The sequence below is a fragment of the Leptonychotes weddellii genome, chromosome 16, assembly GCF_054177405.1.
Source record: "Leptonychotes weddellii isolate Sample4059 chromosome 16, ASM5417740v2, whole genome shotgun sequence".
Lineage (NCBI taxonomy): Eukaryota > Metazoa > Chordata > Mammalia > Carnivora > Phocidae > Leptonychotes > Leptonychotes weddellii.
The window spans coordinates 35,675,358-35,699,359 of record NC_138384.1 but is presented as its reverse complement, the minus strand read 5'-3'; the positions used below and the strand labels follow the sequence as shown (position 1 = coordinate 35,699,359).

The 24,002-nt window shown below is 47.5% G+C and overlaps 2 protein-coding genes and 1 pseudogene across 6 annotated transcripts in view; 2 read left to right on the top strand and 1 right to left on the bottom strand.

Moving 5' to 3' along the window:
- Window positions 1–4,285: 4,285 nt before the first annotated feature.
- Window positions 4,286–5,221, top strand: LOC102749375 (suppressor of IKBKE 1 pseudogene; annotated as a pseudogene).
- A 2,035-nt stretch (window positions 5,222–7,256) lies between these two features.
- Window positions 7,257–11,453, bottom strand: RGS9BP (regulator of G protein signaling 9 binding protein). The gene has a single exon (XM_031034089.2). The coding sequence runs from the start codon at window positions 10,552–10,554 to the stop codon at window positions 9,841–9,843; it is 714 nt and encodes a 237-aa protein (XP_030889949.2). The 5' UTR covers window positions 10,555–11,453; the 3' UTR covers window positions 7,257–9,840.
- Window positions 11,454–11,592: 139 nt separating this feature from the next.
- The window catches only part of ANKRD27 (ankyrin repeat domain 27), a 44,123-nt gene continuing 31,713 nt past the window's right edge, over window positions 11,593–24,002 (top strand). For 4 of the 5 annotated variants that reach the window (XM_081806672.1, XM_081806673.1, XM_081806671.1 and 1 more), the window contains exons 1-3: window positions 11,593–11,749; window positions 19,651–19,782; window positions 23,835–23,945. In XM_081806672.1, coding sequence (XP_081662798.1) covers window positions 19,681–19,782; window positions 23,835–23,945 — 213 coding nt within the window. In that variant the 5' untranslated portion in view covers window positions 11,593–11,749; window positions 19,651–19,680. Of the gene's footprint in view, window positions 11,750–19,650; window positions 19,783–23,834; window positions 23,946–24,002 lie in introns of those variants that run through there. The other variant, XM_081806675.1, reaches the window with a different exon arrangement.

Below are 24,002 nucleotides of genomic sequence, written 5' to 3'. Positions count from 1 at the left end.
AGACTTGATGTAGTGTGGTAATTGGTTGAATATGCAGAGCAAGAGACAGGAGTTAAGTTCTAGCTTGGAAGATTGAAATAATGGTTATTCAATCCTAGAAGTTGTAATAATAATGATATTAAGCATTTACTGTGTGAGGCTTTTGGAACTTTGTAAGTATTAGCTGTATAATCCTCACAAAACCACATCAGGTGGAAATAGTTTTTGCCATTTCACAGAAGAGAAGCTATTGACAGAGTGGTTAAGTCTCTTTTTTTTTTTTTTTAAAGATTTTATTTATTTATTTGACAGAGAGAGACACAGAGAGAAAGGGAACACAAGCAGGGGGAGTGGGAGAAGGAGAAGCAAGCTTCCCGCTGAGCAGGGAGCCCGATGTGGGGCTCGATCCCAGGACCCTGGGATCATGACCTGAGCCAAAGGCAGACGCTTAGCGACTGAGCCACCCAGGCGCCCCGGCAGAGTGGTTAAGTCTCTTAAGGGACACACTATTCACTGTAAAGTAACACCATCACTTTGTAGATTAAAAAACAAATGTTTATATTTTGATATCAGCTACTTTTCCCAAAGGCTGGTCACTCCTGAGTGAGATGACCAGGTTCTAGAGTGTGTAGCAAAGTGGTATACTTTGGTTGGATCTTAACCAATGCAGAACAGTCTCGAGAACTGCACACGGCTATGTTAGTCCTAGTAGGCTCTGTGGTTATGTGATACCAGTTTATGTATGTATCCACAGATCACATTCTGTAACCTCAGTTATCTGAACTGTAGTTAAGAACAAGAACAGAAGCAAAGAATAGACTCTGGAGTAGCAGAAGGGATACAAATATATTCAAATCTAATGTGATCTGCTCAGAGGAAAAATTAATTTGCAGATATATTTATTGCAATTAACAAATTTCTCTGAAACTTGGTGGCTTACAATGATGAACATTACCTCACAGTTTCTGTGGCTCAAGAGTTCGAGAACATCTTAGCGGGGTGGTTCTCATTCAGTATCTCCCATGACGTTGTGGTCAGCCTATCAGCCGGGGCTTGCTTGGGCCTGAGAGATCCAGTTCCACAATGGCCCACTTGTATGGCTGTTGGCCGGAGGCCTCAGTTCCCCACCACACTGGCCTCTCCACAGAGCCACTTGAATGTCTTTGAGACTGGGCATTTACTTTCCCCAGAGAGAGTGACCCATGAGAGAGGAAGAAGCCACAATGCATCTTATGACTTAGCCTGAGAAGTCACCTGCCATTTCCACAGTATCCTATTTTTACACTGGTCTTCTCTATTCAGTGTGGACACTAACTACACCAAAATACCAGGATGTGAGGGGATCATCGGGGGTCATCTTGGAGGCTGTAGTAACAGTGGATAAAAAAAATGAATCCATGCAAGCATTAGAAGAAAACAGGTAAATTCCTCTTTGACTCAAACTTCAGAAGCAATAGGGGAAAAAAGATTGGTCAACTGGACATTCTCTCCATATTTATAACTTCATCATGACAAAAAACAGCCTAAGAAAGTCTAAGACGGGCGCGTGGGTGGCTCAGTCGATAAGCCTTCGGCTCAGGTCATGATCCCAGGGTCCTGGGATCGAGTCCCGCGTCGGGCTCCCTGCTCCGTGGGAAGCCTGCTTCTCCCTCTCCAACTCCCCCTGCTTGTATTCCCTCTCTCGCTCTCTCTGTGTGTCAAATAAAATCTAAAAAAAAAAAAAAAAAAAGTCTAAGACATAATAAACTGGGAAAATTATCTGTAATGCCTGTCACAAAGGATCAAGCCTCCAATAGTGTAGAAAAATGGGCAAGAAAGAGGTCAGAGTGATTTATTTAAGGTCACAGCCAGCAAGTGTCGGGAACTCTCCAAACCGATTGGCATATTCTGAGTTCCCTGCGCAGGCCTGTCCTGCCAGGGGCACAGTGCAAATAACAGTAAGTGTGCCCAGTGATCCCCTAGTAGCACTGGCCATTAATGCGCCACTTGGTCATGAGAGAGCGAGTCACTTTGTTTGACACAGTTGCGTCATAGCTAAGGACAGTTGACTCTTCATTCTTATGTTCTACCGGTCCCGCCCAGCTTTACTTACAATTTAAAAAGTCCTTATTTGTTAGAACATGTGAAGCCTTGAAAATAAAAAACTTTCCCCACGTGTCCTGTTGCTTCTCACCTATAGCTCCATACAGTCTTTTAGTTCAGTCTCAAGTTCAGCAAGCCCAAATTCATTTCTGTTATCCATTATTAGACTTTTCAGTTAAAATGGAAAGGAAGAGAACGTGATCTGCGGGGGGTAGCCACAGAGAGAGAACTTCAGCTTGAACGCTCAACAGTAGCAGAAAACCTGTTCAGCCTTCCTAGAAGCCAAGGCATGTCACCTGGGTTAAACAAAATCCACCTGTGATTGACCATATAAAAATGTTTCAAAATGTTTTTTTGTTTTTTTTTAAAGATTTTATTTATTTATTGGACAGAGAGATAGACAAAAGAGCACAAGCAGAGGGAGTGGCAGAGGGAGAGGGAGAAGCAGGCTCTGCACTGAGCAGGGAACCCGATGCGGGACTCGATCTCAGGACCCTGAGATCATGACCCGAGCCGAAGGCAGACGCCTAACCATCTGAGCCACCCAGGTGCCCTCAAAATGTTTTTTAAGAAGGGTTTTAGGAGCGCCTGGGTGGCTCGGTTGAGTGACTGCCTTCGGCTCAGGTCATGATCCCGGAGTTGTAGGATCCAGTCCCACGTCGGGGCTCTCTGCTCAGTGGGGAGCCTGCTTCTCCCTCTGACCCTCCCCGCCTCTTGTGCTCTCTCTCTTTCGCTCTCTCTCTCAAATAAGTAAGATCTTTAAAATAAAATAACATTTAAAAAAGAAGGGTTTTTAAAAAGTTTCACAGCATTGTTTTCTCAAATATGTATAGATTGCATTTATGGGACATTCTGGAAAAGGCAAAACTATAGGAACAGAAATGAGGTCAGTGGTTGCCAGAGCCTGGGGGTGGGGGGAAGGAAAGCACATTGGGAGGGGGATGAAAATGTGGTCCTGCTTGCGGTGGTCATTACATGATTGCATACCTTTGTCAAAACTCAAAACTGCTCACCCGAGAAGGGCAAATGTTATTGTATTTAACTTAAACCTCAATAAGTTTGGCTTTAAAAATGCATAGATTCCAACTTCCAGATAAGCCATCTGTACTTGATCTTTGTATTACCTTGTCATTTTGACAAGTGTATCTAATTTTGACCTTCAAATTGATTTTTAGCAGATTTTACATAAGTTAATGGGGTAAATGTTTTCATATAGTTTCTTTTCCCCAATTATCTGATTTTGGGACTTCTAAAGTACTTTGATAAATAACAATAGCAGTGGCAGCCAACATTTATTGAGCCCTGGCCCAGAAAAAGTTTTATTTCGATATCCTGATGAAGTATACCTGATTATTACTCCCATTGCAAAGATAAGGACATTGAGGTCAGAGACATTGAAGAACTTAATGAGATCGGATCTGAACTCAGGTGTACCTTATTCCATAGTTAGTGCTCTTAACCTCAAGGCTATAGTGTCTTGATACTACATTTCAAAACTTCTGATTCCGTGGGGTAGGATTCCAAAACTGTTTTGCTTTGCTTTTAGGGGAGAAGGTTCTGGAATTGTTTCTCATTATACCTTGAGACCCTCAGTGTTAAAATTTATATTATAATAACAGTAATACTTTCTAGATGATAAAAGCATTCAAAATTTTATTATAAAAACAATATAACACCATTCATAATCCCACCACCTTCACAGATATTTTCATTTCTGTATATTTCCTTGTACATCTCTATATGCCTAACACATCCATACAGGCAGGGGACACTCAACTTCGCTTTCTGGCAAGAGCATATTAAAAGGATTCTTCAAAATCATTTTTCCGGGCGCCTGGGTGGCTCAGATGGTTAAAGCGTCTGCCTTCGGCTCAGGTCATGATCCCAGCGTCCTGGGATCGAGTCCCGCATCGGGCTCCCTGCTCCTTGGGAGCCTGCTTCTCCCTCTGCCTCTCTCTCTCTCTCTGTCTCTCATGAATAAATAAATAAAATCTTTAAAAAAAAAAATCATTTTGCCAATGGGAGCTGTCATTTGGCTTGTTTACCTTTGTCATATAAGTCTAAGGTTATAAACAGCAACAAACAAGGATGCCCAAGATCTCATAGTACCGCGATGAAAACGCCCAGAATCCTCTGTGGAATGAGGTGAAAATAAGTAAATGAAAGGTGGGGGGGAATGCTTTTCGAGAAATCCATCTTGTCTCCGAGGACACAGGGCTGCAGCATGTGGTCAGTTCCTGTACTTCTGGTCAGTTCTTAAGAGCCAAAGAAATAGTATTTGAATATGACTTTGATCTGTGTGGACCACAGCCAAAGATTGTTCATGTGGAGACCTACTGTTCTTCCCAATTCCGTCCTGCATTACAAGATGAGTATAATCATACTGTACAGAAGCACTTGGAGATTTATAATCCTGGAGTACTTCTGAGCATCTCTTTATGTAATGAAGTCTGTGAAGGGTAACAATGTTGATCAGGACCTTCACTTCACTTCAGATGGGCATAAAGAATATTAAGAATATATATATATAGGCGCTTCCGGACCAGGTCGGGCAGAGGTATCCAGAAGATGCATCCGATATAAAGGACATGTCCAAATTCAAACCTCACATTCTGCTGTCCCAAGAGAATACACAGATTAGAGACTTGCAGCAGGAAAACAGAGAGCTATGGGTTTCCTTGGAGGAACACCAGGATGCTTTGGAACTCATCATGAGCAAGTACCGGAAGCAGATGTTACAATTAATGGTTGCTAAAAAGGCCGTGGATGCTGAACCAGTCCTGAAAGCTCACCAGTCTCACCCTGCAGAAATTGAGAGTCAGATTGACAGAATCTGTGAAATGGGAGAAGTGATGAGGAAAGCAGTTCAGGTGGATGATGACCAATTTTGTAAAATTCAGGAAAAACTAGCCCAATTAGAGCTTGAAAATAAGGAACTTCGAGAATTATTGTCCATCAGCAGTGAGTCTCTTCAGGTCAGGAAGGAAAACTCAATGGCCACTGCTTCCCAAGCCATCAAATAACTCAACTTCTGAATGACGGTGGGAGATTGTTTATCAAGAAAGGAAGTTATTATCTTTCGAGTATTGTCCATTTAGTGTTTTGCCTCAGACTTGATTTAGTGTTGATTAAAGGTATCAGGCGGCAGTTTAAAAAAATATATATATATCACAAGAGTTGATAGCTGAATTATTTGAGGGTGTCTTTTCCAGCCAAGTTATAAATGCTGCATGAACTTTGATTTTTTTATTTAATAAACAGTTTCAGGTAAACAGTTGACATGAAGCCTTTAATTCCACTTTGGATCTGATGCCATGTACAAAACCCCCCACGCTGTGCTCATGTTTCCTGACATCAGGCAGCCAATGCAGTCATAGTTCTGAGGGCTCCAGGTTACTTACAAGATAGGATTTTCCCAGTCTCCAGGATAAATGACAGAGTTTCACATCTGTAATTTCCCAGAATCAGTTTAGGTGGCCCGATTGCTGGGTAAAACCGACTATTTAATCAATAGTAGTCTTTCTCGGACTCAGATCTACAGTCTGAATTTAAATTCCTAATCTAATTTAAATACTATAAATAAGTAGCATTTATACAAATTTGCTTATAAGTCCATCCACTAATTCTTTTTTTTTTTTTTTAAGATTTTACCCATTTATTTGAGAGAGAGAATGAGAGACAGCACGAGAGGGAAGAGAGTCCAAGGGAGAAGCAGACCCCCTGCTGAGCAGGGAGCCAGATGTGGGTGGGACTCGTTCCCGGGACTCCAGGATCATGACCTGAGCCAAAGGCAGTGGCTTAACCAACTGAGCCACCCAGGCATCCCATCCACTAATTCTGGTATGGACTAAAATCATAGTAAGCTCAGTTCATTCTGATTTTTTTTTTTTTTTTTAAGATTTTTTTTTTTTTTTTTAATTTATTTGAGAGAGAGAGAATGAGAGAGAGCGAGTACATGAGAGGGGGGAGGGTCAGAGGGAGAAGCAGACTCCCCGCCAAGCAGGGAGCCCGATGCGGGACTCGATCCAGGGACTCCAGGATCATGACCTGAGCCGAAGGCAGTTGCTTAACCAACTGAGCCACCCAGGCGCCCCTCATTCTGATTTTTTTTAACTTTATATGGAATTTTAGATAATAACCACCAAACTGTAACATTTCATTTCCATATGTACCCAAACTAACAGTAACAACCAAAAACCCCCAAACTGGAATAATCCTTTCTCGTTTAACTGCATTCTGTTAAATGTTTTAAACTCTGGAAGGGACCTTTAGTCCATCGGTCAGGGCTCCCCCCATTTCACCATGGAGGGAACCCAGGCACAGGGAGGTCAATGACTTCTCTGAGGTACTTGGAAAAAGAGGCAGAGGCCCTGTCCATCATAGCTGATCTGGCCTTGAGGGAGGAGGCATTCCCCAAAGGAAGACAGAGGAGAGTCTCAAGTTCTTTACTTCTCAGGCTGACATACAGGCTCACATGTCAGGGCTCACACCCTTAACAAGTATTCATTACAGAAGGGAGAGCTATATCTGAAAAGCAACAGAGTAGCTAAAAATGTATCAATGTGCAGGTTGAAACAGAAGATGCAGCATCATCAGGATCCTCAGGCAAACCAAAACGCTCTTTAACCAAAACTACTTGTCATTTGACATTACACATGTCTTATGTAGTTTACTGTAAACCTTAAGTAAATCACGCAGGTTATGCTCTAATTTTCCTTACCAAAAATCTTTCCCTTGCAGCATTTAAAAGCATTAAGTTCTTTGAGCACACAAAAAAATGAATTTGTCAGGCATTTTTTTTCTCTTCTACAAACATCAGTGTTTTGGTTTTTTCCACTACTAGCAATAGTTTAAAGTTTCCATAAGTGCTTTGACATTCCAATTGCTTGTCTTCTCCAAATCAGATAAAACAGTACTGTTTTTCCCAGAAGAGAAGTCAGGGATATTTTCTCTTTACAGGTACGTATCATAGCATTTAACTTTGGATATAAAGATCTATCCTTTAAGTTGCATCTTTAATTTGGGAAATTAGATGGGTTTTTTTGCCATGGACTCTAACGTTGACCTCATCATATATACCCTATGTTAAACATTTTGAATTTTTTCTCTAAAATCATGGTATCATGGTATAAAATCATACCAAGTGTTTTTAGAAAACTAATGATTTGATATCAAACACCTATATAGAATCAGGCTTCTATCAGAAAGCAATGTCTTTAATTATATACATAGAAATGAGAGCAGACATAGTGACAGCAGCTTTATTGCTCAAGCAGAAAGTGATTCTGCGTGCATCACATAGCGAAAGTTCTAGTAGGCAATGTTAGAATTCCAAATAGTACCGAATATTCCTAATGCTTAAAACTTTCAAACACAGAGTTGTTCAGGTTAACAGGTCCACAGGATAAATATGTTCATTGTAATTCAGCTTTTTTGTGTGTGTGTGGGTGCAACATTTTATACCTAATTTCGGTGAGCAGAGGACTCTTGGAATTAGGTACACATCTGATTGCACATATAATTAAATACCCAAGGATTTGCCAACTGGGTGGAAAGGGTGACAAGACATTTGTCCCAAGTGCTCTCTATGGATTACACAACATTGGATGGGTTTTTTCTTCAGTAGGTTCTGCTGAACAACTTTTTGTCATCGTTCTGAACCAAAACAACTTGATAAGAACAGAAGAGTCACTGTATTGGAAACAGGAGAATATATTTAGGGTGTGCTATTAAAGGTTAGTTGCCAACATTGGGTCACAAAATGCCCAGCCTCCTCTTGTCTGGGAGAGCTGAGATTTTGGGGAAGGGAGTTAGGAAAATTTTGTGTCATCTGTGAAGTTACCCTGAGCGCGCAGGTACAAAAGAATTTGAGTGGCCCCTATTCAGATGAGGCCGGAGGTGTTTCTTTTATTAGTTAAGGTCATAAAACTTCTAATCGGCTTAAGACCCTGTGGGTGTTTTAAAACCATTATCTCTCTCTCTCTCTCTCTCACACACACACACACACACACATCCATTTTCACTATGAGGTACTGGAATCTGTGTGCTGAGGAGGAGGGGGAGGAAGCTGGGCTGGAAAGGTGGCCCTCAGGGCTGAAGCCAAGGCTGCACTCCTGCTACCTGCCCCTACCCCGTGGCCCTCCAAGCTGCCTTTGTGAAACTGTCCTTTCCCTCCTCCTAGTCCTCTTTCCCACTTTCAGGGTAAAAAAGAAAAAAAAAAAATCCTTGTCAGTTTTCAGCCAAAGTCTCTGGGTTTTATTCCTAATTACCTTTTGAGAGTTAAATGTATGTGTTTTCTCAGTCTTATTTCCCCAACTATGTTCTCTCTGCACTACAGGCGGCAAGTGGTGGCTCTGCTCAGCCTGGGACCCAGGGGTTTCCACCTTATTTATTTACTGAGCAAAAGAAGTAGGGGTCATTCAACCTCTGTTATGTACAGCGTGGTTCCAGTAGTTTATGCTACGACCTCCTGCCTTCAAGAAGGTCTATTTTAATAATAGAGGTATATTTATTAACTAAAGGTTGTAAGTAAAGACCACTGTGTTTGACTCATTGGCACGTATGATTTTGTGGCCAAATGTCCTCTATAAAAAACTGGCTTTGACAGGGCATCATATGGTTATATGGTTTTTCTTTCTCAATGATCTTGTTTTTAAAACGCTGCTGAAATTTCCGAGTGGAAGCTGTTGCCTTCTAACCCAGTCTCAGGGCTAATCAGCTCCAACAGCGTGGGCAGTGAGGTTTACCCTCTCAGGGGTCAGTGTGAGGGTCAGAGAGCTGGGTAGCTTCCTCCAAAGCCAGCTCTCCTGCTAGCCAGCAGGCAGATTCCAAGGGATAGATAGGATTAAGGGCTCCAAAGAGGATTCTGCAGCCCTCCCCCAAGGGAGGATAAAAAACTCTGGTCTAATTCTGGAACAAAAATAAGCCCCGGCAAAGGAGAAAGTGCCTGTTTGAATAGCATATGTCCATTCCCAAAGCTTGTGCGCCTTCCAGGCTTACCCAGGGGACCCCTTTTCAACAGGCAAGTGGGTGCAGTGGATCCAAACCCGTGGGGGCGGGTTCGACGTGTCTTCTCTGGTTTCCTAAGTAGGGTCAGCACTTGTGGGGGAGGTTACCAAACCCCAAACCCAAACCTCTTCTAGCTGCTTTTCGGAACTAATGGATAAACCCTGCCAAGAAGCTCAATGGTGCGCCATGGTGAAAGCACTTTGCACAGACTTCTCTTTGCACACTGTCCTAAGTTTAGGCCCCAAAGGATTAAGGTAATAAAACCTGCTTACATCTTCTTACAGTATTGTCCAGGAAACAAAATCACCACCCACACAGAGCAAAACAACTCCTCTCCCCCGACTTCACTTCACCTCATCCCCCTTTCAAACTGCCCCACGCGGAGAGTGGGGATCGCTGGTAGGGTTGGGGGCACCAAACTGAGAATCCGTGTAAACATACCCCAGCAGCACACGTGGTCACCCATTAACTCGGGGGAATCTGAGGTCACTGTGGACGGTTTTCTATTAATAGGGGATAAAGCTGCTGCATACGTTAGCGGTAATGCCCTGGCTGCCCGCGCAAAATTAACTCCTCCCGGGCCGGCAAGAGGAAACCATGTGTACACACACACACACACACACACACACACACACACACACACACGGTTTTAGAACCCCTTCCCTTAAACGTGCCAGATCCCACTCCCATCCCGAGTCCAGGCGATTGCCGTCGTTCCCGAGGGATGTCTCCGGGGAGGGAGGGGTAGTGGCAGGAAAAGTCGTGTGCCGGTCAGCTCAGCTTCGCCACGCAGACGGCCAGGGCCACAGCCGCCAGCAGCACGGCGCTGAAAACGGTGGCGGCCAGGGCCTTGCTCGGGTCGCAGGGCCCCGTGCGCTCCTGGACGGACACGGCGCCCACCGAGGAGGCGCCGGCGCTGGCGCTGGCCAGGAGCTCGGCGCCCGCCGTTTGCCGGGCCTGCACCGTCCAGAGGGGCACGTTGACCTTCATCTCCATGTCGTGGATCATCTCGCTCACCTGAAGGATCTCGCGCTCCAGCTCGCGCTGGTCGTCCACGTCGAAGTCGCCCTCCGCCTCGTGCCGCAAGCTGCGGGCGCTCAGGGCGCGCGCCGCTACGCCCGCCGCGGCGCCCGCCACACCGGTGCGCACCAGCGGCCGCCGCGGCGCGTGCAGCGGGAACGCGGTGCCCAGGGCCAGTGCGCGCCGCATGTCGGCTTCCAGCAGGTCCAGGCAGCCGGAGAAGGCCACCCAGAGGCGCTCGAACTCGGCGCGCTCCTCGGCGCCCAGGCCCCGGTCGCGCAGCGCGGCCGTCAGCTGGGCGCGGGTGGCTACCGCCAGCTCCTGCGCCTTTTGGCGCGTCTTCTGCAGCTCCTCACGCAGGTTCTGCGAGTCCGCCGAGCCGCCGACGGTCAGCACCAGGTGGTGGTAGCATGCGGTCGCCTTGTTGAGAGCGTCCAGCAGTGCCTTGCACTCCTCCCTCGCCATGGCTGTGCGCTTCTGCGCAGCCCGGCCGCCCGCGCCCCTCTCCGGTCCACGCCCTCAGCTCGGCAGGACGCTGTCAGCCCCGACGGCGGCCCGGGGCCGGGCGGCCCGCGCGCTCCTCATGGCCCGACACTAGCTCGGTGCTGCCGCTGTTGTCGACGGAGCCTCTGAAGACCTGCGACGTGCACCTCTGCGGACCGGACGCAGAGAGGGAGCCCCGTTAGCTATCTCCCATTCCCTCGTCCATCCTCCCTCGATTCGCTCGGAGTCACACGCCGAGTCGCTGCACCGCCCTCGCCTGCAAGGTGGCTCTCTGCGAAGCCTGGGTTGTGGTCCCCATCCTTCTCAGGTGCCGTCGCCTGGGATAGCTGGCCGCCGAGCCGCGCGCTCCGCCTTAGCCGCTGCTGAGGGCTGCTGGGTCGGGTTTCTTAGGATTCGTCCACCCCCGCCCGTCCTCGGAGGGCACTTCCATCCCTTAGACCAGGGATGGGCGGGGCCCCGCGCGGGGAGATCACGTGTAGGTCCCCCATCTCCCCCTGCTCCTCTCCCCGTTACAGTTCTGGAATACTAGCGCTTGGCAGTTCCAACCCTCCGGTATCGTAAAGATGGAGAAACTGAGGCCCAGGTAAAGAAAAAAAGGGGGGGCCTAGGTCACGCGACGTCCATGCAAGTGAGGGAATCAGAACCCAGGGACCCTAACTCCCAGACCCTGCCAGCGACGGAGTGGTGTGCCTTATAGGACTGGGCACCTCCGTCCTCCAAACCTAGCAGTAAAGGGCGATTCGCAGGGCGGGACAGCTCCTGGGTCTCCCCATCCGGATCCAGCCGGCTTTCCAGGGACCAAGCTTGGACCCCACCTCTAGTGTCAGATCAGCTTCGGCCCGCCCCCTCCCGTTCCGGGCACGCGCAGTCGGCGACTCAGGGCTGGTCCGGCCTGAGTAGGAAGCGCTGTGCGCCGCCTGAGCCCCACCCCGGCTGGGAGGACTCAATGATTGCTCTGCGCACACGTCACTCTGGATAAGGACGGCCGCTCATTGGGCTGACCAGGTGCGGCTCCGCCCAACGGCGGAGTAAAGAGGTGGGCGGTGGAGCAGAACTGCTGTGCTGGGGTGGTGGGCACCGAGGTGAGAGTCCCGGGCCCAGGAGGCGTCGCCGTGGCTCCGAAAAGGACATGGAGTGAAACTATGTAGCCTTTTAAGTAAGTGTCCTCGCTCCTGTGTCATCCCGTGCCTCCCTTCCCTCAGGACGGCTGCGCCTCGGGGCCTAGAGGCCGGGCGGGGCCCCGGAGCTGGAAGGGGGAGGGGCTCTTTCCTCTTCGCGGCTAGCGCCCCGCGGCGCCCCCAGGCAGGGCTGGCAGCCCCTGGGCGGCACCCCAAGACCCTAGCTCCTCGCTGGCTGGACCGCCCCGCCCGCGCTCTGCGGGTCCCGTCGGCTGGGCTCTCTCTGCCCCTGGAGTGCGGGGTGGCGAAGAATGCGCCCTCTGACCCCCGCGACTACAGGACGGGTCAGCGGGTGCGGGGTCCTGGGAGCTCGGACTTGGGGGCAGTGGGCGGGGCAGTCGTTCAAGAGCTGAGTGACCTCGGTGGTTTGCGGACCGCCTGGCGGGGCCGCTGGAGGGGGAGGATGTGGGTGGGGGTCCGGAGCCTGGGGCCTTGTGGTCCCCGGGGGTGGTGAAGGCGCAGGGGAGGGAGGAGGGAATCCCTGCCTGCCAGCCTCTTGAGGGGCCGGGGCTCTTCGTTCTGCTGGGTAAAAATTACTCCAGGAAAACTTAGGCACCAAGAGATGTTCCGGACTCTGGGTCTGTTCAGTTCTTTTCGTTGAACATAGACTGCCCAAGGCGCGCGAGCTGGGTGGGCATGGCCCCTGCAGATGTTGGGAACTGGGGCATTAGCAGCCGGTGCAGGGCCACGGAGCAAACGACGCGTCTTCATTGAGGGTTTAGGACATTCAGGGAAGGAGGGGCTGGTGAGACTGGAGGGTCTACTGGTTTGCATGCGAGCTGGGGTTTTCCAAGTTTATGGGTTTCATGGGGAGAGGCCCTTATTTTGATTAACTCACCCTCCCACTAGCCCCAGAGAAGAGCAGGGGATCTTAGTGGGATATTAGCGTTTTGAGTCCACCTTCCCCAGCATGGTATTGAGGCGGTTCAGAAGATCCAGAGCACTGGGCCCCAGGGCTCCCTCACTCTGCGCTCTGTCCTTTAATCTATAGATTTGGGGCCATTTGTGGCCAGGACTTGGACGCTCCTGGCCTTGGCCATTCTCCATGGTGGAGGGTCTTAGCCACCCACTGACCAGATGGGGGCCTTGACAGGGAAAGAGAAGTTTTCAAGACAAAATAGAAGGAGGGAGAACCCATCACATTGGGGAGCTTTAGGGACAGCAGAGGGATACGAAGCTACAGAGATGGGTGGCAGGCCAGAATGAGAGGCCCTTAATGCCAGGAAGAGAAATTGAGAGTTCATTTAGTAGGGAGTAGAGGGGAAGTCCTGGAAGAATGTAGTAGCCCCCCCCCCACCTTTAGTCCATGGGGGATGTGTTCCAAGACCCCCAGTGGATGCTGGAAACCTCGGATAGTACCAAACCCTATACTCCATTTTTTTTTCCTATACCTACATACCTATGATAAGTTCAATATGTAAAGTAGGCACAGTAAGAAATTAACAAAAATAACTAACAAAATAGAATAATTATTAACAATATACCGTGATGAAAGTTATGTAAACGTGGTGTCTCTCTCTCTCTCAAAATATCTTGTGCTGTATTCACCCTTGTTGTGATGATGTGAGGTGATTAAATGCCTCGGTGATGAGATGAAGTGAGGGGAACGATATAGGTACTGAGTGTAATGTTAGCTGCTACTGACTTCCTGACCATATGTCAGAAGGTGGATGTTCTGTTTCCAGACCCCGGTTGACCACGGAAAAGTGAAACTGGAAAGCAAAACTGAGGATAAGGGGGACTCCTGCCCCGTAGTAGACCTCAGTGTTGGAAAGATTGCTTTGCCATCTTTCCTGTGGACCAGTCTGAGTAAGATCAGGAGGGCAGAGGCCTCTGAGGGAGAAGTGCAGGATGGGAGCAGGGACAGATGCTTGTGTTTAGCCTCAGTGGCAGGAAAGCAGTTGAGACTCTGAAGTTGAGCAGATCCCTTGGGTGAGCTCTCCTCCCTCTGGCTTGCCACCAGAAATCATCCTGCCTGGCAGCTTCACTGGCAGAGCAAACAGTACTGTCTGCATAGGGCCTGGGGGTCAAGGGCTTGATTGTGTTTCCTTGTGGCTCTTGGACTGTGTTGGGCTCATGAGCGCAATTCCTGGGTCTTTGTTATTCACACATCTGCACTGCTAGTGTTTCTGTGGGTCTCTCCCTTTGTTTATGAATTGCCAGGATTAGGTTGGTGTCCTGTAACTCAATCCTCTACTAGAGGAGCAGAGGAACGTGACCATGTGAGGATAGATCTAGAAAGGATTCAGACCCAAATCCAGGGGTGGTGGTGCTCCTCCAAACTCTCCTGCTCCCTTAGTGGTCACACCCCTCTTCCAGCTCTGAGGCCTTCCCTCCCTGTGTGACTCTCCACATTCCAGCTGTCATAGCCAGCTCTGAGTTTATAGTTTGTTTCCGGCTTTCTGCTGGTGCCTGCATGGCTGCCTGGGGCCAGCCCCTCACCCTTCCCTGGATATGGGCAGTGGATTTCCAGCTTCTGTGAGAGATGACCCCTCCCTGGGAGCTTGAGCTTCCTCTCACCCCACTATCATCTTGTTCTAGTGGACAAACAGTTACAGCATGCCTACCGTGAGCCACGTGGCCAGGCACAGACTGGACACTTTGAAGAAGAGCTTTGAGAAAAATATGGATAGGATCCATAAATGGTACAGGCCAGGAGGACATAAATGACTGTAATATCATACATTACATCATCCAGTTGCTTCCATTTGCTATTAAACAGATGAATTAGAAAGTTTTCCCTTTTTGCCTTTCCCTTTTGCATCGCAAATTAAACTGGTTGGAGAATAATGCTCATCCTTTGGAAAATATGCCTGGTGTGGGTCTTTGGTGAGCGCCCTCACCAAAGAGTGAGAACAGCCATAGCAGTGAGATTTCAGCTGGGGGTTTATCTCTGGGAGGCACAGACGTTCCTGTGCTGGATTCTGCTGAGCCAGGCTGCACACTGTCACCAGATGGGGACACCTGACCACCCAGCCTCATGGGACAGTTGTAGACCACAAAACCACAAGTGCGCACACCACCCCATGAAATGTCTGGTACTAGTTTGAGATCATGCCTGGCTCTCCTGTTCATAGAATTAACCTCAGATAACTCGTGTTCAGGGGGTATTTGGTATCTCTGACTAATTTCCCTGGATTTGCTGTAAATCATCCAACCATTTGAGCTTAGGCAGAGGTGGAATTTTTTTTAAAAGGAGTTTTAGAAGAGGATTTACTCCTCTTTCCAGTTTTATAAGGAACAGTCAGTTTACTTTTCATGATATAAAACAAATTCTTGCAAGTAAAACTTGTGAGGGCGTTAACCTGTGTTAAGTATTTACCCCCTATTTAAGAATTCCATTCTGGCATTAAGCACCTGATTGTATTGGATTCTTATATGTTTTAAGCACTGGGACAAAAAGTTTGAGAAGAGCATTGGACAGTGCTCTTCGAATCCCTACTCCTGGACAGAGGGTTCAGTCATTGGCAACCAAAAGGAATGATGTCTAAGAGAAAACAAGATGACTTGGGGCTGAAACCCAGCAAGCTCTGTCCCATTCACCAGCAGTGCTTGCTCCGAGTCTTGTGTGTTTCATGCATTTGAACTGAATGTTTTGATGTGGCATTCAGGGGCCTCCCCTCACCCTGCTGTCCCTCTCTGACCAGCACTGTTTGGATTCCTGTTATTTCCCTGGACTCATCTTCTCATCAATTAAAAAATTTTTTTACTCTTGGGTTTTCTGTGCCCACAGGAACCTGTTCCTGCTTCCTCTGCTCCCCACCCCAGCCCCCTTCCCTGCTGCTCCCTTCTCTGGTCCTTACCTGTCTCAGCACTGCTCTGGGTTGGTTTTACTCTGCGGATGCACATTCCTTGCCTACCAGCTAGGTTGTTACTTCCTGCATCAGAGCCCGTCCTTGTCACCTCTATCTTGGGTGTAGAGGGGTTGGAGCTCTGCCGGCATCTCGTCTGAGGAGCAGAAGGAGGGTCCCTTCCCAGCTTCATTCTGACCGTATGGCATCCTGGCTCTCATGGGGTTTCTGTCCAAGGTGTCTTTACTTTTGTACTTGCTCATGTAGAACCGATTGTGTCAGAAACCAGAAACAATTTTGTTTTCTTGTGACTCTGTCCCAGCAAAATCACATTATCCAGTTGTTCTGGTTAGGGCCTCATAAAAGGATTATTTGGGCTGCAGTAATAATTGAATTCAACAAGTCAAATACCTGAATTGTTGTAGAGCTGTCTCTGGGGTCCAGGAAGAGATTATATGTAACCTTTTTCATGCTAGGCTCTTCCCCTAAGAGGCCTTGCAGGGAGCTCAAGGGCCTCCTTGAGGCAGTCCCCAGGAGGGCCTGCAGCAGAGACAGTTCTGGCTGGACCAGACCGAGGAAATTCAGTGTAGGGCCCATGTGGCTGTCATGGTGACTTTTCCTTTGGGGGAAATGAAGTATGGAATCTCTGCATCTGTGGGTTGTGATATAACCCTTAACCCAGGCATATTTATTTTACAGTGGGTATAGTGGCTAAAGAGGAGAATGTTAGAATAAATTCTGACATCTGTATAACCTCACGTTGGCCAACTGAGCCTCAGTTTCTTCATCTGCAAAATATGGGGCTAATGATATCAATAGTTATTGTGAGCATTGGTTGTAATTGGTTGCCTGTAGTTATCATGAACATGAAAGTGGGATGAGGATGAATAGAAGTTATCACAGTACCTGAACCAAAGATGCTCTCAAATAGGGGCTGTTTTTATCATTAGCCATAACAGAATTCATAATGTACTTACTTATATGTGTTGTCCTGGCATTTTCCCAAGAAAGCATGTTGGAATATTGTTTCATAGTAAGAAAGTAATTCAGTTTTTATTCATATTTCATTTATCTGATTGTATCAAGGGTAAGTTTACTTGATGCTCTTTAATAGTTGCTAATTTTCTCTTTTAAAAATTTTTATTATTTATTTATTTGAGAGAGAGAGCCCACAGGTGTGGGGGGAAGGAGCAGGGGGAGAGGGAGAAAGGAACTCAAGCAGACTCTACACTAAAAGTGGAGCATGATGTGGGGCTCGATCTCACGATCCTGAGATCACAACCTGAGCCGAAACCAAGAGGCGGACGCTTAACTGACTGTACTACCAAGGTGCCCCATCTCATTTTCTCTTTTTTAAGAAGAGGTCTCAGGCTCAAGCTCAGACTGTTTGGCAGGCAGTAGTATCTAGCAAGGTTTTACATAATGTCCATTGTTCTTGCAATTTTTTTTTTAAAAAGATTTTATTTATTTATTTGAGAGAGAGAATGAGAGACAGAGAGCACGAGAGGGGAGAGGGTCAGAGGGAGAAGCAGACCCCCCGCTGAGCAGGGAGCCCGATGCAGGACTCGATCCCGGGACTCCAGGATCATGACCTGAGCCGAAGGCAGTTGCTTAACCAACTGAGCCACCCAGGTGCCCTGTTCTTGCAATTTTTAAAAAAGATTTTTATTTATTTGAGAGAGAGAGTAAAAGAGAGCACGAGCAGGGGGAGGGGGAGAGGGAGAAGCAGACTCCCCACTGAGCAGGGAGCCTGACACAGGGCTTGATCACGCAGCATCGAGATCATGACCTGAGCCCAAATCAAGAGTCAGACACTCAACCAGCTGAGCCATCCAGGCACCCTGGAATATACTGTTTTTATATTTAAAGTTGTAATAAGGGTTCTTTTAAAAATAAATTTGAAAAGAGAGTAGGTGTTTAAAGGAATATGTCAAATACTAACAGTAGAGCCTTTGTGTACAATTACGCAGATTATTGCATAGGTACTCTGCCCAGGAGAGTGAGATGTTGGCAAACTGGGGCTGATAAATAGCCTGTGAGCTACTTACCAAGCCATGTGCCCTGGCATAGGACTGTTGTACCTACTGGGTGCCTTTTTCTAATTCTCACAAAGACACCATGTAGGCCAGCAGTAAGTGGTGGTCCATTAGTATGCAGTATGGCAAAAATACTGAAGGCAGCATGTAAATGGGAGTCCTGCAAGACAGGTGTTTATATTCTCCATTGCACCACTTGAGATGGAGGCTCAGATTCTTTTTCTGTGCCCATTTTTCATATTCCTCTCTGATAGCTCAGTGAAACTACACTCATGTATGGTAAATGGAGCAGACCAGGGGCAACGGAAGCCCCATTCACAACAGGAGAAAATCTATACAGAATATACAAATAATGTTTAATAAAAGTTGTTTATAATCAATTTAATTGGAGGACATCAAAGAAGACATACATGGAAAGACATACCACGTCCATGGATGATGAGATTCATTATTATCAAGATGTTGACTCTCCAATCCATAAATTTAGTGAATTTCTACTAAAAATCCCAAAAGGATTTTTATGGAATTGAGGAACTGATTTAATTTATGGGATATTGCAAAAAAAATTAGGAATAACCAGACAATTTTGGAGAACAAGGAGGGAGGCCTTTCTCTATGAGATATCAAGGCTTATTATGAAGCTGTAGTCATGTAAACTAATGTGGTCTAGCCCTGCTCTGTCCAGTATAATAGCCACTAGCCATATGTGGCTTTTAAGCCCTTGAATGTGGCTAGTATGAATTGAAAAATGAATGTAAAATACACACCAAATTTTGAAGATTTAGTAGGAGTAAAAAAGAGTGTAAAATATGTCATTAATAAAATTTTAAAATATTGATCACATGTTAAAAATACAATATTTTGGATATATTAGGATAAATATATTATTAAAATTAATTTCACCTGTTTGTTTTTTCATGTGGCTACTAGAAAATTTTAAATTATGTATGTGACTATGCATAGTGTATATGTAATTACATTTCTTTTTTTTTTTTTTTTTTTTTGTAATTACATTTCTTATATATCTGTTGGATGGCACTGGTCTAGACTGTTGAAATAGAGTAGAGCTCAGAAACAGGCCACACATATATGGGAACTTAGAATATAGCAAAGGTAGCATTATCGGCCAGTGCAAAAGGGATAGACTGTTCAAAAAAGGATAATGGGACAATTGGCTTATGCTATGGACTGAATTTTTGTGGCCCCCCCCATTCATATGTTGAAGTCCTAATCCTTAATTTAGAGGATCAGAGAGTTATTTAGGGGATCAGAGAGGGGCACAGGGGGATTCCATTCTATTCTTTTTTTTTTTTTTAAGATTTTATTTATTGTAGAGAGAGCATGAGCAGGGGAAGAGCAGAGGGGGAGGGAGACAATCTCCAGCAGACACTGATCACAGAGCCCTATGTGGGGCTCGATCCCATGACCCTGAGATCATGACCTGAGCTGAAACCAACTGTTGGATGCTTAACCGACTGAGCCACCCAGGTGCCCCTCCAGTCTATTCCAATATACTTTACTTCTTAGAAGAAAGTCTGAGGCAAACATGGTAAAATGTTAAGATTGGGTAGTTCTGGGTGACAGGTTTGCATTATTCTTCTTTATTTCTCTATATGCTTAAAATATTTCATTAAAATATATGCATAAAATAGCCATTTTAACTTTTTGCAATGACTTGGAGTTTGACGAGATTTTTTCAGATGTATTTGAGAGAGGGATAGAGCGCGCACTCACTCATGCGCCAGGGCAAGAGCAGGTGAAGAGGGAGAAGCAGGCTCCCGGAGTAGGGAGCCCCATGTGGGGATCATGACCTGAGCCAAAGGCAGATGCTTAACCGACTGAGCCTCCCACGCGCCCCTGAACAAGATTTCTGAACATAATTTTTGCAATTAACCAGTAAAAAAGTCATCTTGGAATTGGTGGGTTATCTTTGATATTTCCTGTAGAGTAATACATGTCAGAGATGCTTTTTAGAAATTGCCAGATCAGGACTTTTATTTGTTGTATAAATTTAAAAGTGGTCATTTACTGCTTTTTCTCCTCTTGTCCCAGGAGACTCTCTTTGCCCCATCTGAAGTCCATATGGCTCTGTATGATGAAGATCTCCTGAAAAATCCTTTCTATTTGGCTCTTCAAAAGTGGCGTCCTGACTTATGCAACAAGGTGGCCCAAACCCATGGCATTGTAAGTGCACTGATCCTGAGGGTTGTCCTTCTCCATCAGGTGTGGACCAAGCCGTGTTGATAAGGCCAGAAATACCGTACACTTTGGTTACGTTTAGAGGGAGTCAGTTACAAACCTGCCGAGTGTAACAAGCGCCAGACCATGCTCAGTACGAGCACAGGCAGAGAGAGACCACCACGTGCTGCCTCCTCCAGGAACCCTCCTGGCTCTGCACCAGCCTTGGGTGTAATCCTTTCTCTGTTGACAGCCCCTGTTGACACTGATGTCATGGTATTCGTCTTGTTTCTCTTTCCACGTTGACTTGAGAGCTTCTGGGGGCAGAAAGCATATTTCCCTCAGGGCATCATGGGTGTGTGCTTACTCACATAGAATAAGGGAACATGTGAACACATTTGTATGTTGCTTTGAAAGGCATCTCCTCAAGGGGAAGAACCGGTGGAATAATCGAGGCATCCAGATGGCAGGACGAGGGGAGCACGTGAAAGAAACCTGCTGCCTGCAGGGAGGCGGGCTGTCCATGAGGTGGCAGGGGGAAAGTCCTCCAGGATTCCCAGGTGGATTAGGGGTGGGTGCATTTGCCTATAGGAGAAACAAAAATTACACAGGGAGATTAAATTTGTTCCTCTTATTGTGAACTCTCTCTCTCTTTTTTTTAAGATTTATTTATTTTATTTGAGAGAGAGCGCATGGTGTGGAGGGGCAGAGGGAGAGAGAGAATCTCAAGCAGACTCCCCGCTGAGCATGGAGACCAACCCAGGGCTTGATCCCATGACCCTGCGATCATGACCCCAGCCGAAATCAAGAATCAACAAGAGTCATGCTCAACCGACTGCCCCACCCAGACGCCCCTATTGTGATCTTTTAATTATGGGGTATGTAGGCTTTTGAGGGCTAGCCTGGGAACCTGTCAGCATGTCTTTTGAGGGCTAGCCTGGGAACCTGTCAGCATGTCTTCCAAGTTTCAAAGAACTGACTTTCAAGTAAAATACCTAGACAGGCCAGCTAAGGGCACTGAGGTCTATATTCTAGTTCTTAGGATTCCTTTGGCCTAGATCCAGCCAACAAACATTCGTTGAGCATCCACTAGGTGCCAGGCACCGTGCCGGGTTTCCAGGATCGCACAGATGAGTGGGGGAATGCAGCATGCCTTTGGGGAATTCCAGAAGCTGACCGTTGTTGATCGCTCAGAAGAATGGGTGTCAGGACAGAAGTCACCCTAACATTCCCTGGGGGAGGAGTCAGGAGGGTACTCTGGAGTAGCGTCATGAATGCTGATTCTTGCTTTTATTCTACTGTCTTTTCTTTAATAACTGTTATTTAAAAATTCTTTATAAAGAGACTAGAATAAAAAGTTGTATTGTTAAGCTTTAAAATAAGCAGGTCCCCCACTACGGTCTACCCGTAAGAGACTCTAAACTTTGTGTCCTCCACACAGGCTGTAATGCCCATGACATCTCCAGAAGTCTGAAGCACTGTCTTGGGAGAGCCCCGAAGGCACTTGCACTTGACCCCGCCTCCTGTGGGCAGCTTCCTGGCTGCTCCATGTCCCCAGCCCCAGGGGCTGGCTTCCTCACCCTCCCTCTCAGCCAGAGAGTCCAGCTGCTGGATTCTGCTTGTAATGAAATGCTCTGGGCAGCATTGTCTGCCTGGAAACTGAGTGGGGGGAGGGGGTCCTTGCTATTGGAGGACTCCTATTCATTCAACAAACATTGATTGGACACCTACTGGATGTCGAACAGTGAGGTCGGTAACAGGGATACTACGCAGCCGGAGCCCGTCGTACTTTATTTAAGTTAGGGAGGCAGACAAGGCATACGTGAACAGGTAAAAAGAATGTAGTCACAGCTGGAGTGAGGTTCTCCAAAGCACCTCAGAAGTTCCTGGTCTCTCACATGGGACCGTATGACTCCTTCATCCGTAGAGCAGGTGTGGGACCTTCTCTTGGCCTCCCTGAGTTAGGGCGTTAAACACCCTGCAGGTCTGCTTCATGGCGTTCCCATGCCTGTGGCCAGTCCTCGGGGTCCCAGGCTCTTCTTCCTGTGCTCCCTGAGGCTGTGAGGAGGTTGTTTCTCAATTCAGGCTTATATCTGAGGGCCTATCTTTTCTTTATTTTATTTTTATTTTTTCCCCCTTTTTAAGTTTTACTTTTATTAAAATTTAAAATTATTTTAAAGTGATTTTTTTTTTTTATTAAGTAATCTCTATGCCAGACATGGGGCTCGAACTATGACCCCGAGATTGAGAGTCGCGTGCTCTATTGACTGAGCTCAATTGCAAACATATGATAAAAGTAGAAAGGGTAATATAATGAGCCCCATGCACCTGTCACCCAGCTTCAGCAGTGATCCATTCGGTGGCCCATCACATGTCCTTTCTGCCCCCTCCTGCCCTCCACCCGCGGCCACTGGATTATTTTGAAGCACATCCCAGAAAATTATGTCGGGTAGTCATGCAGTTTCGTCTGTAGATATTTAGGAACGTGTCTTTAAATGATAAGGACTCCTAAAAAAAAGGTAACCACAATGCCATTATCACAGCTAAAACTTTCCACAATAATTCTTCAATATTATCCACTATCTAGTCCCTGTTCAGATTTCCCAAATCATCTCATAATTGTCTGTTTCACGGTGGGTTTGTTCAGATCAGGGTCCAGAGGAGGTCCACACGTCACACTGGATGGATGAGTCTCCACGTCTGTCTTTCCTCCTCACTGCCCAGCTCAAGTGACGTGTGCAGAGGCGCGTGCCCCGTGTGTGAGGCGTGGTCAGTGTTGACATGCGCGTGGCCTTGGGAAACCGTGTCCACAGTGTTCCGCTGCTTTTTCGTTTTATCTTCCCCTTTCCTCGTTTTCTTTCTTTGTGTCTCTGCAGTGTGTTCATCCGGGTTCCCCGCACTCTGGCTCTTGCCAGTGGCAGTCCCATGGGTAGTGCTGACAGGGTCCTCTGTTCACCGTACTTCCGGAAACTGGTGGTTTGAGCTAGATGTGGATCTGATTCCGTCTCGGTTTTTTGAGGAGGGGCCAGGCCATCTTGTCAGCGTTCTCCCATCCACAAGTGCCACCTTCTGCTCTGAGGAGTTGGCGTGCCCCTCTGTGTGGGGAGAGGCCGAGCTGCCCGAGGAAGCCCCGGGTGACGGGCTCTCATGGCTGCGGTTTCACCGACCGTGTCTTTGCTGGGGGAGCTCCAGGGGGGTCTGGGCTGAGCCTCCAGCGCTGGTTCCGGGAAGTGGCAGGAGTTTGCATCAGGGCCCTACCACTCACTGGCCACGAGACCCTGGACAGTTTCCTTAGCTCCCTTGAGCCTCAGTTTCCTTGTCTGTAGGATGGGGATAGCACGGAAGCCGTATGCTTTGGGCTGGGTTGCTTCAGGAGGTGGGGTTCCAAGGGTCTACACCGCCTTGGGCGTCTTCCTTCCGAGTACACTTGAGTCTGAGAGAGTCCCTGAGCCGCCAAGGCGGTGGTGTGGTGGCCACGATCGGGCCACAGTTCACCTCTCAGATGGAGCCCGCCCCAAGGACAGAGCCTGGCACCCCGAGACAGCTCGGCAGAGGTGGCTGTTTGCTACAGGAAACCCTGTTTCTGCGGCTCATATTACAAACTGTGATCACAACTGGGCTTAAAAAAAACAGAGAAAAAAGACGGGAAGGAAACCGTCTTCAGGGTGCAGTGTTTCTCCTCATTCAGGTGGCGGGATTACGTGTGACTTTTTAGGTTCACTTTTCTCTTCTTTCCAGACGACCCTGTCTTCCTCTGGAGTCGTCCCCGAGCCTGTTGAGAATAGACTGGGCGCCTGGCGTTGGCTGTGGGAGGGGGGACCCAGTGGGTGTGGGAACAAGCCTGGGGGCCTGGGTCCAACCCCTCTGCCCAGGTCGGGGGTTGTGGCTTTGCCACCAGGACGTCCGTGACCCCAGTCGCTTGGTTCCAGACGGAACCAAGAGGTTAGTGACAGGACCTCGTTCAGATGTTCCAGATGCCCCCCCCGCCCCCGCCCCCCCGGCTTTCTGCAGCTCTAAGTGGCACATCTCGTACTCTTCACCCTGCTTATTGTTTCCAGGTCCTGGTGCCCTGCAAAGGAAGCTTGCCGAGCAGCGTTCAGTCCACTTGTCAGTTTGAGTCCTACATTTTGATACCCGTGGAAGAACACTTTCAGACCTTAAATGGAAAGGTATTCATTTCTTTGTGGGTCAACCAGGGTCCCTCACTCAGTGTTTGGTAATGGGGG

What these genes read in the sequence shown, in the direction of transcription:
- RGS9BP (XM_031034089.2), bottom strand. Translation starts at nt 10,554, where the DNA reads ATGGCGAGGGAGGAGTGCAAGGCACTGCTGGACGCTCTCAACAAGGCG.